The sequence below is a fragment of the Syzygium oleosum genome, unplaced genomic scaffold, assembly GCF_021117445.2.
Source record: "Syzygium oleosum isolate NSW1041296 unplaced genomic scaffold, Sole_v2.1 Sole_v2.04, whole genome shotgun sequence".
Lineage (NCBI taxonomy): Eukaryota > Viridiplantae > Streptophyta > Magnoliopsida > Myrtales > Myrtaceae > Syzygium > Syzygium oleosum.
Genome location: NW_026607488.1, coordinates 7,242,198 through 7,259,686, shown reverse-complemented (window position 1 = coordinate 7,259,686; position 17,489 = coordinate 7,242,198). Strand labels below are relative to the sequence as shown.

At 41.5% G+C, this 17,489-nt stretch overlaps 1 protein-coding gene across 2 annotated transcripts; it reads left to right on the top strand.

Moving 5' to 3' along the window:
- The first annotated feature begins 232 nt into the window (after positions 1–232).
- Positions 233–13,872, top strand: LOC115685332 (disease resistance protein L6-like). 2 transcript variants are annotated; one of them, XR_008816363.1, is made up of 8 exons: positions 233–435; positions 575–1,174; positions 2,044–3,193; positions 3,832–4,113; positions 6,992–8,901; positions 9,316–9,422; positions 9,534–9,637; positions 13,671–13,872. XR_008816363.1 is itself a non-coding variant. In XM_056310540.1 (7 exons), exons 1-6 carry the CDS (start codon positions 377–379, stop codon positions 9,386–9,388), a joined length of 4,074 nt encoding a protein of 1,357 aa, XP_056166515.1. In that variant the 5' UTR covers positions 233–376; the 3' UTR covers positions 9,389–9,422; positions 9,534–9,720. The 2 variants fall into 2 exon arrangements, 1 of the variants encoding a protein (XP_056166515.1); XM_056310540.1 differs by lacking the exon at positions 13,671–13,872 and having other exon boundaries at positions 9,534–9,720.
- Positions 13,873–17,489: the final 3,617 nt, after the last annotated feature.

Below are 17,489 nucleotides of genomic sequence, written 5' to 3'. Positions count from 1 at the left end.
TAGCCAATGTTCCTTTAACCCCCCCGTTAAAACATGCAATATTTTGCTAAATATCTCTCGAAATTTCAAATTTTCCGTTTCCCGTTTTCTTTTTCTACTGGTTGTGGGAATTTTCCCTTTTCTAGTCTTCAACTATCTGTTGTTTAAGTCTACTAGTGGCAGACAATGACCTGGTGATATTGGGCTATAATTTTTTCCCCCGGGAGGACTTTTCCCCTCGCCCTCTATTGTTGACTCCTCTCTGTTTCTGTCCGCCTCCTTCTCTTCATCTTGAGAAGATACAGTCGATCTTCCTTCACTGAACCCTCCCCATTAGCTCTCTTTACAGAACGCTTCTCCTCTGTGGGTGAATACAGCTGAGAGGATCGGCCCACAGATGGGATCCAATGGAGGTCAGGCTCTAATCACCATCCTAGCTTTGGCTGTAGCAAGGGTGTAAGTGCTCTAATTCCATTTCTTTTCGATCTCTTGTTGACAAATAATGCACAATATAATAAAACTTTGCTCCTATACGTGTTCGATACAATTAAGCCTGCTTGTTCAATTCACATTCCTTATTTTACGTCTTAATCAGGTTACAAGTATGTAATTTTTGTCTCACGAACTCGAGGAGAAGTAAGGACTCGGTGTCAACCTCGAGAATGGATGACGGGTCTGGAGAAGAGGAGGAGGCGTTAAGATGGGACTTCGAGTCCACCTCGAAAAATGGCAATGTATCTCGCGAAGAGTACGATGTGGTCTTGAGTTTCTGGGGACCGGATACTCGCAATGGATTCGCCAATTGCCTCTACCATCGCTTGAGAGATGCTGGAATCCACGTTTTCTTGGACGACGAAGAACTCCGATTCGGTAAAGTAATTGATGGAGAGCTTTTGAAAGCGCATGACAAGTCTCGAATCTACATACCTATCTTCTCTAAGGGTTACGCTAACAGTTCATGGTGTCTCCGTGAAGTTGCGCACATGATAAAATGCACCTCAACATCAAATGGGAAGAAAGAGATACTTCCCATCTTTTATGACGTGGATCCCGACGATGTTAAGTTCAAAACCAAGTTGTACAGAGAAGCCATTCCGAAGCACAAGAAGAGGTTTGGCTCCGATGAATTGAAGCCTTGGGAAAATGCCCTTGTTGAGGTTGCATGTACAAAGGGATGGGATCTTAAAGGCAAAGGGTAAATTTCCTCAACTTTTTATGGTTAATACGAACAATATTTACATTTCATTGAATGAAAGTTTGTCCCTCGAAATTCTCAAACATGAAGGCATTTGGACATTTTTATTTAAGATTTGCATTAGAAGTTAATGAAAGCTAGACCAAAACAACCGTAAGCCCCCAAGATAGAAAATAAAAAATGGCTACTTTTTTAAAAGCACAACAATCGGGTCAAACCCAACCAGATAAGGCATTTTTCCAATTCATGTCGGGTTAAGCCATTATGACCCGACAGTTAAAACCAACTTTTTAATTAATCATATTCTTCACTTAATAAACTATTTTACTAAACCGTATCACCATAATAAGTATAGTGGAAATCATGCGATTTTCTGTATTTTTCACCTCCCGTTGTAATCACAAATTTTTTACAATAAAAAACTTGTGTGAAATTGTTGAATTGATAGAAGTATGGCGATTTTAAAATTATACCAAGACATGATTAAAAATTCTTCTAAATGAGTGCATAATTAACATTAAAAAAATTGCACATGCGATGCTTCTATGAAAAAAAGGGATGTCTAAAAGATCTTATAAATTCGACCAAAAAAAAAAGATCTTACAAAATTTTCCAAGATCTTAGAATAAATAATTTAATGAAAAGAAATTATTGATATAGTATGAAGGAATTGAACACAAAACGTAATGAGGTGTGGGTGAAAAACTATGTCAAACCCAACCTGCATCCAAAAATTTTCAGTTCAACTGATTATAATGCTTAACTTCCATTTGTTTGAGTAGTTGAAATAGCTATGTATCTACAAGTTCCCTAGAGTCCTGTAATTTATCATGTTTTGACTGAAATGAAATTTTTATGCTTTGCTACAGCCAAGGAGAACAAATTGAATCGATTGTTGAAGAGGTTTCCCGTAAGCTTAATACAAGACACATGATTGTGACTGAACATTTGGTTGAAGATACTACTCAGATGGAAGCCATAATGAAATTGTTGGATGTTGGCTCTAGTGGTGTACGTTTTGTCGGTATCCATGGCATGGGTGGTGTTGGAAAAACAACTCTTGCCAAAGTCTTGTTCAACAAATTATCTTTTCACTTTGAACACTATAGTTTCCTTGAAGACGTTCGAGCATCATCGCAACCTCATGGTGGCCTTATAGAATTGCAGAAAAAGCTCTTATTAGATTTGGCCGGTCATGGGATTGCCAACCAAATTAAGGATGTTGATGGTGGGATTACAATGATAAAAAAAGCATTGAGTATTAAAAAAGTACTCATTGTTCTTGATGATCTAGACAAAAAAGAGCAACTCCAAAAACTAGCTGGAAAATGTAATTGGTTTTGTTCTGGTAGTAGAATTATTATCACAACTAGGGACAAAAGCATCCTGATGACTCAAGTGTGCTCATCTAGTAAAAAGGTCCTCAACCAACCCAAAGAAGTTTTGCGTTATGAACTTCAAGAAATGAGATTTGATTTAGCACTTCATCTGTTTTATAAGCATGCATTCAGAAGTGACTCTGTTATAGAAGAATATGATGCTCTTTCAAGAGAAATTGTTTGTACTGTGGGCATGCTTCCTTTGGCCGTTGTGGTGATAGGGTCCAATCTTTTTGACTGGGGCAAAGATTTGGGGCGTTCGGATAAAAGAGAAGTATGGGATGAGACGTTGAAGAAGTTAAAGGAAGGCCCTTTTGAGGATGTTCGAGATACATTAATGATAAGTTACGAACGATTAGAGGATAACCACAAAGAAGTATTTCTTGATATAGCATGCTTTTTCATCAATGCCGACAGAACATATCCGGTTATAATGTGGAAGGATTGTGGATATTTTCCTAGCATTGCAATGAGGGTTCTCTCTCATAGATCCTTGATCAAAATTAGAGATGATAATAGGTTTTGGATGCACGACCAAGTTCGAGATTTTGGAAGGTACATTGTTCTTCGAGTATATCCTCACAAGTTTTCTAGGGTGTGGATTCGTGATGATGCCCTCAAGCTGTTGGAGGGGAATAAGGTAAACGTCAACTGCATATGTTTGAAAATATTTGGTGCAAGAAATTCTTTGAATTTTTCTTTCCCATTTAAAGCAACAATTTGGTTAAAATCTGCATCCGATAGATAGCTTTGTTTAACGTGGCTTTTGTCTTTCGGGGGTTACATCTCTCTGTCAAACCTTCAAGTTAAAGGTCTCAAATTTGAAGAGAGAGCCAAAAGAGAATGCCTGACAGTTGGCTTTATTTTCTATATAAAGTAGCTCTTTTGAAATTTTGAATAAATAAAGAGGAGTTTACGTGTGATCCAGGTTTAATGAAAAGAAAACTTGCTTTATCAAGAGGTTTAAGATTATTTTCAATCCCGATTTGGCTCTCTCTTCAAATTTTTAGAATAAACTAACAAGCTTTTGCATTAATATGCAAATTGTATTTCTCAAACAGTAGAAACCGAAAATATGATACCTCCAGACTTGAAAATTAGTTTAAGTAGAAGAGAAAGAAACAACTACTTGTTGGGAAAAAAAGTGCGCCATAATTCTGGGAAGCGTATGTGGCGAGCTCAACCATTCGAGAAATTGTTTGACAATGCTTTTGTGTCCTCTCTGCTGTAGTTCTGTAAATTGTATGCTGCATGCTCAATTGAGTCTTTAATATGCAGAGAAATGAAGATGTTGAAGCACTAAGCCTGACATTCAATGGCTGTAGCCACAGCATTGCATATGAAGAATTAGCTGCTCTGCCAAATCTAAGGTTCCTTCGAGTGAAAGGCATTGATTTTTTCGGCAGCTTCAAGAATCTTCTTTCGGAGCTAAAATGGTTTTCTTGGGAAATTACGAATAAGGAATTTTATGCGGAGAGTTTTCATTTTGCTAGTTTGGTCGTGCTAAACCTTTCAAGGAGTGATATCGAAGATGACTGGGGTGGGTGGAGCCAAATCCAGGTACTACATGCCTTACTCTATTCACCTTCTTTTTATTCTTACAGATCACTCAATGCACAGTACACATAGGTGGCATGCTACCCTGACCTAAAATATTTCGTGCTAGTCTAATATCTATAATGGACTACAACTAGCTAAACACATTTGTAAAGAAAGGAGAGGAAGCTATAGAATCACGTGGCATCAGCATATCATCCTAGTAAATGATATTACGAGCGGAATATCATTGTTGTTCTATATTTGGTCCATTCACTGCTGACTGCTTTAATAATCAAGCCACAGATAAAGGCAAAATGACATTATAAGTGTCATAACTTGTGTACGGCGCTCACTTTGGTGCCATAACTTTTTTTTGGATCACTTTGGTGCCAAGTCGGAGGAAAAACGATCACTTAAGTGTCATAACTTTTTTTTGGATCACTTCAGTGCTAAAATTTTTGAAAAACGATCACTTAAGTGCTAAAATTTTTGAAAAACGATCATTTAAGTGTTAAAAATTTTAAAAAACGATCACTTAAGTGCCAATCTCCGGCGAGACTTCGGCGAGCCACGTCAGCTTTAGAAATTAATAAAAAAATGCCACATCAGATTTCCGGCGAAAAATTGTGTACGGCACCGGAGTTGGCACTTAAGTGATTGTTTTTCAAAAATTTTAACACTTAAGTGATCGTTTTTCAAAAATTTTAGCACTAAAGTGATCCAAAAAAAAGTTATGGTACTAAAGTGAGCGCCGTACACAAGTTATAGCACTTGTAGTGTTCTTTTGCCCACAGATAAATATGATATGCTTAAATCCGTACTAGCAAGAATTATAAACTGTGCTTACCAGTCCATAGTATTATCCATGCATCCATCATTGCCTCGGTTTGAGGAATTCAAAATTTACCAACTTTGGAGTTTGGACTTTGGATGCTTTATGGCTTGTTGTAGTCGCTTTTCTAATAGCTAATTATTGAAATATTGTTCCAAGTTGCTTGACAACGGGTCATATATACTTTTTATATGCATGCGGTCTCTCTCCACCTATCAATTTAACCTTTTGGGTTAAACTTTCTAACATGGTATCAGAACCAATGCTATCCCTTTTGCATATGTGCGTCCACCCCCACATGTCATGGTTAAATTCCACAGGTTTCTCCTAGACCTTTTTTAAGAAGGGAAGAGCAGAGTTTGGTGTTCCTATGATACAACCTTGTAATGTACATCTCTTTTGCTACGACACTTTTAAGACTTGATCACGAAGAAATATAGTAACATCGTATATCTCTTTAACGATACTTTACAATTTTTCTTTTTGGTAACTTAATTATGACTCTACATCGTGAAGATGCACGAGTGAGGGATATATGGAAGTGTCCCGTTCTTGTATGGTTGATAAGACTCGAAATAAATGTCCATGTGTAATGTTTTTAAACGGCAAAAGGACACTATAAGTGCCATAAGTTGTGTACGGAGATCACTTTGGTGCCATAACTTTTTTTCGAATCACTTTGGTGCCAAATCGGAGGAAAAGAGATCGCTTTAGTGACTCCGGCCAAAATTCTGGCAAAAAAAAGAGCCATGTCAGATTTCCGATGAGCCATGTCAGTATCGGAAATTACTAATAAAAGAGTCATGTCAGATTTCCGGCAGCCATGTCAGCATTGGCACTAAAGTGATCGTTTTTCAAAAAAGTTGGCACCAAAGTGATCCGAAAAAAAGTTATGGCACCAAAGTGATCTCCGTACACAACTTATGGCACTTATAATGTCATTTTGCCCAAATTTAAACCTTGGGAAGATTTAAACTTCAACGGCAATTTGCAAGCAGATTTCTATAAATTTATTGCCAAAACGGAAACTTGTTTGTGCATTTTAAATTTGAATGATAGATGGTAAATTTGAAATATCATTGATAAGAAAAAACTGATTGGCAACTTTTTAGTTCGATAAATTTTTCACAAACTAATAGTGTTACCATCATCAAACCTCATACCAGATTACCAATTGTTTTTCAACATTAGAAGTGATCCCCTTCGTTAATTAGTAGATTATGATTTGCATAGATACTTTACTAATAGTGTCGTTTAATTGTTCTAACATATAAACAAAATACTATTTACCATGGTAAATGGTTAGTAGATTATGGCCATCGCTTCAATTTTACCGAGTGCCAAGTTTTATTTTTCAGTAACATACAAATATAATAATTGATTTATCACGTTAAAATACCCTTGTAGACTACGAACTGTCATCGTTTTTTAGCTGGTAGACTATGGAATTGCTTACTTACTTTACTAGTTGTATTGGTTAACAATTTTGACTTATTAACCAAAAATCATTCATTTACTAGAAAATCGTAGTAGATAATTAGATTTATTTTGATTTTACAAGTACTAACGCTTGTGAGTAAGTAAAAGACTAACAAATTATGGATTTATCAGGCTTGCCCTAGTAGATTATAAACATACTTTCATTTTTTACAAATGAGCAAAATTTTCCATTTGTAGAGTATGAATTAATTGATTATACTTTACTAGTAGTATCGGTTACCAGTGATATTTTACATGCAAACAAACTGTCTTATCACTATAAATCTCTAGTAGCTAATGAATTTCACTGCTAACTTACTATTTCGCCACTAAGATTTAGTTATCAGTAGTAAATTATTAAAAAAAGGACTTAATAATCTTCAATTACATTGATGGTACATGTTTTCCATGAATGGAAGATTATTCCCTTTTCCCCGAAGGAAGTGTTAGAAGCGACCTAGTTGCACCATTTGCAAGCAAACGAGGGTGTATATTGAATTATAAAAACGAGAATAATTACTTACATAAAAAATTTAGGATGATTGATATGTTTCATTCTTTTTAATTTCACAATTTCTTTTTCTACAGATGACAAAAAAATTAAAAGTTTTGGATTTAACGGATTGCACAAAGTTGAGGAGGACACCCGACTTCTCTAATTTCACGTCTTTGGAGACATTAGTACTTGCTCGGTGTACCAACTTAATCACTATTGACCCCTCGATTTCTCAGCTTCAACTTCTAGAGACTTTGAATATCAAAGGGTGTAGTTCTCTTGGGGAGTTGCCTGAAGAAGTCGGCTCTCTAAGATCTTTGAAGCATATCGTCATGCCCCAAAATTTTCAACCCTTGAAGCTTCCAAAGATATTTGGCAATTTGAAATCTCTGTTGAGTTTTAGATTAGATGAGCACCCTAAAATCCCCCAACTTCCAGACTCAATTGGAGGGGCAGTGAATCTTACCAGCATAACTTTGCGCGGGTGCGTGGGGATAAAGGAACTTCCAAGCTCAATTGGGGAGTTAAAAATGTTGGCAGAGTTGGATGTATCAACGTCTGGCATAATTGAACTACCTGATTCTATCGGAAACTTAAAGAAACTAAGGGTGTTGAGGTTGTGTAGATCGAAGATAAAGGAGTTTCCTCATACTATTGGAGGACTGGAGATGCTTGAAGGCTTATATGCCCACAAATCCTATGATCTAACAGACAAAAACTTGGAGGAAATTGGGAAACTATTCCATTTGAAGACATTGGACTTAGCATTTACTAGTGTTTCTAGATTGCCTCTAGAGATAGGTCGTCTCCATCTCCAAAAACTTCAAGTGGGTTCGATTGAACTTCAACAAGTGCCACCTCTTCCATCAAGTTTGAAATTCCTTGCGGTTCAAGCTATGGACTTCTCTCTTGTCCCTCACCCCTCAAGCATCACCGATTTAGAACATTTGGAATTATATAGATTCAGCAATTTGAGAATTAGAGAACACTCTTTTAAGCTGGACTATGACTCAAAACTCAAAGCAGCTTTGATGAGGGAGCAACCGTCCTATCAGCTTCCATCTCATTTGTTGACCTTGAAACTCAGGAGTATTAGTCCATTGCCACATTTTTCTAACTTATTAAATTTGAAGGTTTTGCATGTAATTGAATGTCCAATATCACACTTACCTGTCACTCCAGGGCTAACACATTTGAGGGAACTGCACATAAGTAGATGTGAATCCCTTGAAGAGATACCCGGTCTATCACTCTTGAGGAGTCTGGAGCGCTTGGAATTGAAAGGCTTGAATGTGCTAGTTGAGATTCAAGGTTTGGCAGAACTGCAATCTTTGCAATACCTCCTCCTTTCCGGTTGTGATTTACTAGGAAAGTTACCCAACTTGGATAAGTTGGGTAAGCTACAACATCTGGAGCTAGAAGCTTGTCCAAATTTAAGAGCCATTGAGGGCATAGAGGGCTTAGAAAGCTGGGTGTTAGATAGTCGTGGCCGCACAGTCCTTGAAAGAATGCTGAATATTTCAAGATCGACTTGGCTTTCCCACAGATTACCTATGTATGATGTGTTCCTGAGTTTTAAAGGACCAGACACTCATTTTAGCATTGTCAATTATCTTCACTATTATATGTTACGTGATCGAGTTTCTGTTTATAGTCATGATGATGACTTGAGGTCCGGTGAAGGGATTGGGGAAGAGATTCTACAAGCACTCACTAATTCCAATATCTACATACCCGTCTTCTCTACAAACTATGCTTCCAGTCATCGGTGTCTCCGCGAACTTGCCTACATGGTAAAATGCACGTCCGAATCAAAGGGGAAAAGAAGAATCCTCCCCATTTTCTACGACGTGGAGATTGATGATGTTAAGCTCGAAACTGATTTATACAAAAGTGACCTAGACAAGCATCGGATGAACTTCGACCACAACAAAGTGAAGTCATGGAAAGAGGCCCTAATTGAGGTCGCAGCAATGAGGGGTTTCATCTGGAAAAATTACAGGTAATTCTGTTATTTGGCCACTAAATCATGAGCTGGAAGTTCAATTGAACTTCGACCACAACTAAGTGAAGTCGTTCAATTGAACTTTCCCAACACAGTGAGTTTCAAAGTTACTGCAGTGCGACCCTTTTGCATACAAATATTTGTCCACTCAAGCAAATTCAATCATGTAGAAAAAGAAGTAGATCCTTCTAGTTCCTAGTATCAAGAGGAACTCTGCGGTCGAACAGAACATAATTGCATATTGGTACAGGCACACATATTTTTTTCTTTTGTTTTGATTTCCGACTTAAAGATCTTTAGGTTATAGTGATTTGAGAAATCAAATCAACAATTAGATCGTCATTTTAATATTCTTTAAATTTTTGTCTGTCCAACTAAAATGATATGTCCTTCAATTGTGCATTGCTGCAGCTACGAAGAAGTACTTCAAATAATTATTACAGAGGTTTTTAGAGCAAGGAAATTGTTAGATGTTGACTCTTGAAGCCTTCTTTTGGTCGGTTATCAAAGATCTTCAGGTTACACTGGTTTGAGAAATCAAATCAACATTTACATCGTCATTTTGATATCCTTTAAATTTTTGTCTGTCCAACTAAAATGAACTGTACTTCAATTGTACATTGCTGCAGCTATGAAGAAGTACTTCAATTAATTATTGCAGAGGTTTTTAGAGCAAGTAAATTGTTAGACGTTGACTCCCGAAGCCTTCTTTTGGTTCATCATCAAAGAAAAGGTGAATGGATTTGCTATCAATGTAATGAAATTTTCCCCAACTGCATTCTATTTCTATTGTTTAGAGGATCTAAATATTTCATTAATGAAATTGGTTGACGATGCTAATGCTTAGGTGCATTATTTACATGGTTAGCATAGCTATATGAACGAGTATATCAGTGAACTTCCATGCTTTTTTAGAGGGTTAGTTAAGCTCAAACGTCAATGTTACAAGGGTGCTATGCAATAAAAGAAAAGAAGCTTTCATATATAGTTGGGAAAATTTGAATCGCCGGTGGAATTGGATTGGCAATTGTTAAAGATAGTTGATCTACCTAATTTAGTCGTAAATCTAAAAAGAATTGAAACTAACTAGGATGGACTGTTATCCATAAGAATGTTACCTGATGCTATTGGACTACTAGAAATAATTGAGGGGTCAAGTGCTAGTATATGGGTCTGACAGTTGAAATCTCTGCTGAAATTGGGAGACTATCCTGGCCATTTGAGGATCTTGGGCTTATACTTGTCGAAGTTATGTATGGACTCCCCACAACGATCTGTTCTGTCTACCATGTCCATAAACTTCTTTCTGGATGGTTATTATTGAATTTGACAGTCACTGCAAGCTTCTTTAATCCGTCTTTATTTTGATGCATCTACATCCGATGTGACATTCTGAAATTCGACCCATTTTTTAGATTTATGAAATGAATATTTCTTCGATGCACTTTCAGTAAAATCTCACTCGGAAATTGATCACTTTCGAGATACTAACTGTTAGGGAAAGGTTAGCTAGGAATTAAATACGTGGACCTAAGAACCTGATCATGGATTGGCACTTCGACCATAACGATTGACGAGGGAATATTTTGTGCCATTATAGACCGATCCAAGAATAGCTATGGAACGATTCGCAAATCTTATACGTCGGAATGCGGGTAATTCCGCTTAACCATTGTATGAGTTTCGAACGATCCTAAACCTAATCCGAAAGATCGTGTCCTTCGGAACTAGTGATTGACCCTCGCAATTACATGACAACCGAGGTCGCAATGGCTCAAATAAACTTGGATGTGGCTCGATGTCATCGGCCACGTGTCGATACGCGTAATTCCTAAAAGCCCCCCGTTAGTTTGAGATACACTAAAGTCGCGATTGTTGGATTTTGGCCATTAATTAGAATCCAAATTGGAATGTCGAATTTTCAAGATTTTCACGACTAATTTATTGAACATCATCTCATTTAGCGTGGCCAACTATTGGATCAATTAGAATTATCGAAAAATCGAAATTTGGATCGGGAGTGGAAAAAGACCATTTTGCCCCTGGGTTAATTGAGCACTTTTGAAATATTGAAGGGCAATTCGGACAATTGCATTTCCCTCCATAAGAGAAAATTTGGACAAGAATGCCCTCTCTCCTTTTTGCTTATTCCTTAATTGCCTTAGGATATTTTCCTCATCTTGCATTAGAAGACTCAATTGTGGCTCTTGGATGTCTTGATTTGATTGTAGTTCAATCTTGGCCATTGATAGGCTTGTAGAAGTCATCTCACATCACCCTTGTCTATCACTCTCACCCTCACTCTTGTCACTCTCTCTCTCTTCTCATTCCCGGAATTCTCTCTCTCTCTCTCTCTCCCTCTCTCTCTTCTCTGCTTCCCGGAACTCTCTCTCTCCCCCTCCTTGGAATCGGCCGAAGCTCCAAGCACCATCACCTCCACCTTGCTTCTCTGGTTCAGACACCACCGGAATTGTCGCCTGAATCGCTGGCCAACCACCCGTCCAGCCGCCGGAGTGCCGACTGTTCACAAAAGCCTGAACTAGCCCAGAAACCAAATGGAAAACACCAATTTTCCCCTCTTTCTCTCTCTCTTTAGGCCTCACTCCTGGTACCCCGACCACCACCATCTTGTGCTCGTTCCAACCATCACAGCCTGGTCGCTGGAAAGTCGCCGGATCTTTCCGTCCAGCCCTATTCACCGCCGGAGCTCAGTTTGCCTGTTCACCGGTTTTCTTGCTTAAACCATTGGTAAGTGACTTCCTAATCCTTGGTTAGGCTAGTGGGTTACTAATGGCATGTCTAGGGATGGATTAGGGGCTGTGGCTAGTTGGTTTAGTGGTTGTATAAGCTTGATTTGCTTAATGGTGCAAGTTTAATGATTCTCGAATTTCTGGTTATTACTATACCTTTGCGCTTTGTTATTTTTTTGGTGATCATTGTGGGCCTAATCTGAGGAAGTGTTCCACATAGAATTTGTTCCCAACATCTTTGAGTATAACATACTTTAACTTCAGAATTTTTAGAAGTTTTTTGGGGTCATTCAGAAGTTGGTTTTCGGACCGTCTTAGGGCTGCCGGAGTTACTGTTCACCCGACCTTCTTGTCTTTCCGAATTTTTATAAAATTTTCCAGACCTTATTTCAACAAGCTTCCTTCACAAAAATTGTTTAAAACACTTTTTTCTATGACATATAAAAATTTCAGAGCTTTCCAAAGTGATTTGGGTACTAAATGAGTTGTATTTTGATGGTCTGAGGGGCTGTCCGAGCAAACCGGATTCTGTCCGGATTTGAGTGTCAAAACGAGGCGTTTACAGTTAGAACTGGATTTTGTATCATACATTAAAAATGTTTATCAAGATGTTTTATAGAACATATCCAAATTTCAGAATTTTTGGAGTTGATTTACTATTTATTTCAAACGGATTTCGGTCACTGCACAACTGCCCAATTTGGCCCCGATTCTGTGCATACTCGATTTTTCTCTCTCTCAGGGACTTTTCGGAGATTTTGTTACAAAAGAAAGGTGAGGCTTTTTAATTGATGAGTACAGACTTATTTGACATTTGATTAATTCATAAAGATAAGAATCAGTAATGGTTGTTGAGTGAGTGCATGGTCATGACACGTTCCGTTTAGGCGGGGGTTCTAGACGATGCCCGACGGGGGTTCGGATGCCGTCTAGGTGGGGGTTCTAGACGTCGCCGATCGCGGTGGAGGCCGGATCGATGCTCCTTTATGGAATGCCATCTGGGCGGGGGTTCCGAATGTTGCCGTCGCCGAAGTAGCGGGACGATGCTTGGTTACGCCAGAAGACCGGCGGGGTTCGGTGGCCCGACGGGCCGTTAATAATCTGGACATTTATAATCGTGTGTTATGAATTAGGGAATACAATGTGCTTGTGTTGCTGTTGAGCATGTTTGGATTAATAACCGTTTTATGCACGTTTATGTCATGTGGTTGTATTATGTGCTCGAGGAGCGAATTGTCATGTTATGGCGGTATTCTAACGTGCAGGGCGTGTGCATGTGCCAAGGCGAGGTAAGGACGCCTGTGATTGTCTATGGCACGTGGTTTGTTAGAATTGCACATTTAGGATTGTTCGGAGGTACGTGTTAGCCTAAGCGAGGCTTAGGTAGTTGTTTATTGAGATTTATTCTCATTGTTGAATTATAAATATTTCAGACCCACGACCATGACTGATCCGGAGATGCCACCAGGGTACCGTGATGATCTAAGGATGTGATTATTCTCCTCGTCTCTTTTTGGAGTACCCCTTTTGTAGAGGAGTTAAGCTTACCCACCACCCAATCCTTTTTGTTATGAGTGGTATCTAGATGGTGGCCTTTAGTAAGGCTTGTAATTGCTTATTTGTGTTTAATGCTATGTTTATAAAATGTATTTGTTGATGTGTTTTGATTGTCTCTCTATTATCCCGTTGGATTACAAGTTGTATAGAGAGTTCGTTTTGCTTCCACTTATGCTATTCGTAAGTGATTAAGTTTGGGTCGGCGATAAATCCTGGGATGTTGCATACTTGACGACCTCGGAGGGATGTTGGCACGCTCGCGGGGTTTGGGGCATGACATCCGATTTGTTCATGGTGTTGACACCTAAATTTTAGCAACCCCTTAACATTAGTTCACATTTTCATTATAGGCATTAGTAACACTTTCATAGCACTCGAGTGGGTCCGGTCGTGAATGACATTGGCTCGATCGGGGATTACATTGTAATCGGCCTAATATTTCCCTTTTGCCTAAATAAGATTGCATGCGGTGATTATGGCTGACCGTGAATGGTGAATGAGAGAAAAAAGGAAACAATTCTGATCAAGAGCTAAGAAAAGAGAAAGAAAAGCTTGTGCAGATTCAGTCAACATGAAGGGATCGAGAAGAAGCTTGACCATTGCAAGATTTTTGCGCGGAACAAAGAGGAAACTATGGGCTGACTGGGTCGAATTTCAATTGGGACACTGTCACGCCCCGAACCCTAACGGGCTCGCGACACCCCTTCGATGGCCATATTGATCGAGACGTCCTAGGACGCGTTGCCGACCCAAACGAAACACGCGAAGACAAACGCAAGCGGAAGCGGAAATTAAACATCCCAGACAATAAACAATGACAACAGGGTAGTATTTGCAGAAAATCAATAAACCCATCACATTAGCTTGAGACCATAACATTCATACATTAGGCTTCTAGAGTTAGTATCCACCTTCGTCATAAAAAAGGAACATGTGGTCGGGTAGACTACAGAATACACAAAAAGGGCCATACTAAAAAGCTCCTAGGCCCCAGCCCCCAAATCCTTCTACGGTGCCCAATCTGAATCGGACCCGGAAGGCTCCGACTCTGTGTCCGTATCGATTTCGATCGGCTCCTCCTCTTGCTTGGACTCGGGCTCTGGTTCTTCTAATTCTTCCTTGATCTCGGGCTCCATGGGCTCCTCCTCGGGCTCGGGTTCGGACTCTTCAAACTCCTCTTCAAGTTCGAGGTCTACAGGGGCCACAGGTTCCGGTTCGGGCTCCGGTTCAAGACTAGGGTTTACCAGAGCGTCTCCGACATCCAAAACCTCACCATCGAGGGCAAGGACAGCTGAGGGGTCCCACTCGCCTCCCCCATTAAACGGGACATAAAAATGCCGAAGCGGTCCATAGACTCCGTATAAATCTCGATAATAGTATGCCCGGTATGTATTGGGATGCAACTCCGGCTTACCCACATCTACCCACACCACCGTGGTATGTTTAACATAGGCCTCCCCGTTCCCTACGGGGTACTCTACCGCCGAGTGCTCAGTATGCCTCGGGATCCCAAAACGTTCAGGCGGATCACTCATGGTCGGGGTCGGGGGTCTGAAATGATTTGCATTACAGCAATGAGAATAAATCTCAATAAGCAGACAACCTATACCCCATCTAGGCCAATGCGTACCCAGACGAGTCTAACATGCGATTTAACAGTCAACACATTCAATTCCACACAAACATACTTACCTTGCCTTAAATCGAGTGCCAACCCTGCATATTAGCTAAATCACCATAATGCGATAATTTACTCAAGAACGTAATATAAACACTCAAGCACCATAATCACGTACGTACACCCAATTCAATCAAACACAATTCGCATGCGTGGCCGAGCAACTTTCCACGACCCGCATCAACATGCCTCAGGTCAGCCTTCCGGTCAATCCGAGCTCCATCCCTCACTGGACATTTGACACTTTCTCACGACCCGCGTAAACACGCCTCAGGTCAGCCCTCCGATCAATCCGGGCTCCGTCCCTCACTGGACATTTCACACTTTCTCACGACCCGCATAAACACGCCTCAATTCAGCCCTCCGATCAATCCGGGCTCCGTCCCTCACTGGACATTTCACACTTTCTCACGACCCGCGTAAACACGCCTTAGGTCAGCTCTCCGATCAATTTGGGCTCTGTCCCTCACTGGACATTTCACACTTTCTCACGATCCGTGTAAACACGCCTCAGGTCAGCCCTCTGATCAATCCGGGCTCTGTCCCTTACTAGACATTTTACACTTTTTCACGATCCGCGTAAACACGCCTCAGGTCAGCCCTCCGATTAATCCGGGCTTAGTCCCGCGTAACCACGCCTTAGGATATTCCTCATGCACATACACCACATCACAATTCGCCATTCTCACACGTCGTACAAATCCACTTCAAATCACAAACTCATCACACTAGCCCACCAATTCGACACTCAAGTCGGCCCAATCAAAGGTCAATTTCATCCACAAACGCCACGAAAATCCGGTCATCGCACCCACATAAATCAGCCACTAATTATGCCACATAATCATCACAATTTAATCTACTAATTAATCACATTCACATATTGATCCTAATCCAAGCTTAGCCACTAAACCGATACTAATCACACCCTAAACAAGTCTAAATAATACCCATTATACTAGGTAGGGTTTAGGAAGTCACTTACCTAAATTTGGATTGGGAAAAACCGGCACGGGCCCAAAATGGCCCGGGTGAACAGTGGCGACTCGGCGCGGGCGAGGGCGCGATGGGCACGGTGGCTGGCAAGGCATTCGGCCACGGCCGGGGCGCTCGATACGGTGCTCGGCCACAGGCGGGCAATGGCCTAGGCGACTCAGCCGTGGGGTGGGCAACGGGCAAGCGACCGGGACGCGTGAGCAACGGCTCGGTCATTGCCGAGTGAGTAGCTGGGCCACGGGCGAGTGGCTGGGTAGCTCGGCCACGGGCTGGGTAGTCTGGCCACGGCTAGGCGAGCGGCTGGGCAGGCTGGCTTGGCGACATGGCGGCGGCAACGAGCTACGGTGGCGGCAACGGCGAGCTGCTGGTGGGCAGGCGAGCTGGGCTTGCGGCGGTGACGAGTGACGGCGACTGGCTCGACCAAGGCAGTGGCGATGGCGGCTTAGGGGGGAAAGCTGGGGCAGTGATGGCAAGAGAGGAGGAGCTGGGGCTGAGGGGGCGAGCCGGCGGTGGTCGAGGCGGCACGGCGGTAGGCGAGCTGGCGACGATGGCGACGGCGTCAGGTGAGCAGCGAGCTGGGCTCGCGGCGGCGAGCTGCTGGGCGAGACCTGCGGCGACGAGCTGCTGCTGGGTGGGGACGACGACGACAAGCTGGGCGGCGAGGCTAACGGTGGCGTCGTGGGCGGTCGGGCAACATCGGGCAAGCGGTTGGGCGCGACGCAAGCAAGGCGCTGCGCGCGAAGGACAGGTGGAGGACAGCCAGGTCAGGGGAGTCGGACGGTGTGGCTGGGGCGGACAGCGCGGCGGTCGAGTGAGCGGTGGCGAGAGGCGAACGGCGAGGGGCGGTCAGCGGAGACTGGTCGGGCGAGCAAAAGCAGAAGCAGACGTGGGCAAAGGAAGAAGAAACCAAAGAAGAAGAAGAAAGAAGAAAACGAAGAGAGAGAGAGAGGAGTTTGCATGGGGAGAAGGGTCTGACATGTAGGGGAGTGGGTGGATGTGCGGGAAGAGAGAGAGGGAGGGGACGCGACCCGGGGGAAACGTGCGCGGGCGGGAGAGAGAGAGAAGAGAGACAAAAGTCAAATTTTGTCCTCGAGTGCAATCCAACGGCCACTGTTGACACCTAAATTTTGGCGATCCAGTTAGGTATATATTGCATAGAAAAATTAGGGGTCGATCCCGACACCTAGCAAAAATAATAATTAGGCTGCATATAGATTTTAAGAACACATAGTTTAGGATCATATAGTTTAATTGCATTCAACATCGGATCGGCGGCAGTGAGTAAGTTGAAAATCCATTGCATAAATCAAGCTCGAGTACCGAACAAAGCTCGTCTCGCTCGGAAGACGGAGGCCGAAAATCACAAGTCTAAAAGGCCTTGGTTGTCTTAATTTCAGCTTAAATCAGCCCATCAAGCTTAATTAGAGAAAAACCCAAATTAATTCGGCCCATTTGGAATTAAATAAAAATTAAAGGATAAAAACCTAAGCCTAAGCCCATTAGGATCAGGAAGCCTGACCAATTAACTTAGGGTTGCGATATAAATATGTGATTATACCCTTCAATCAAGGGGGACTCTCACAATTTTCAAAGACAGAATCTCT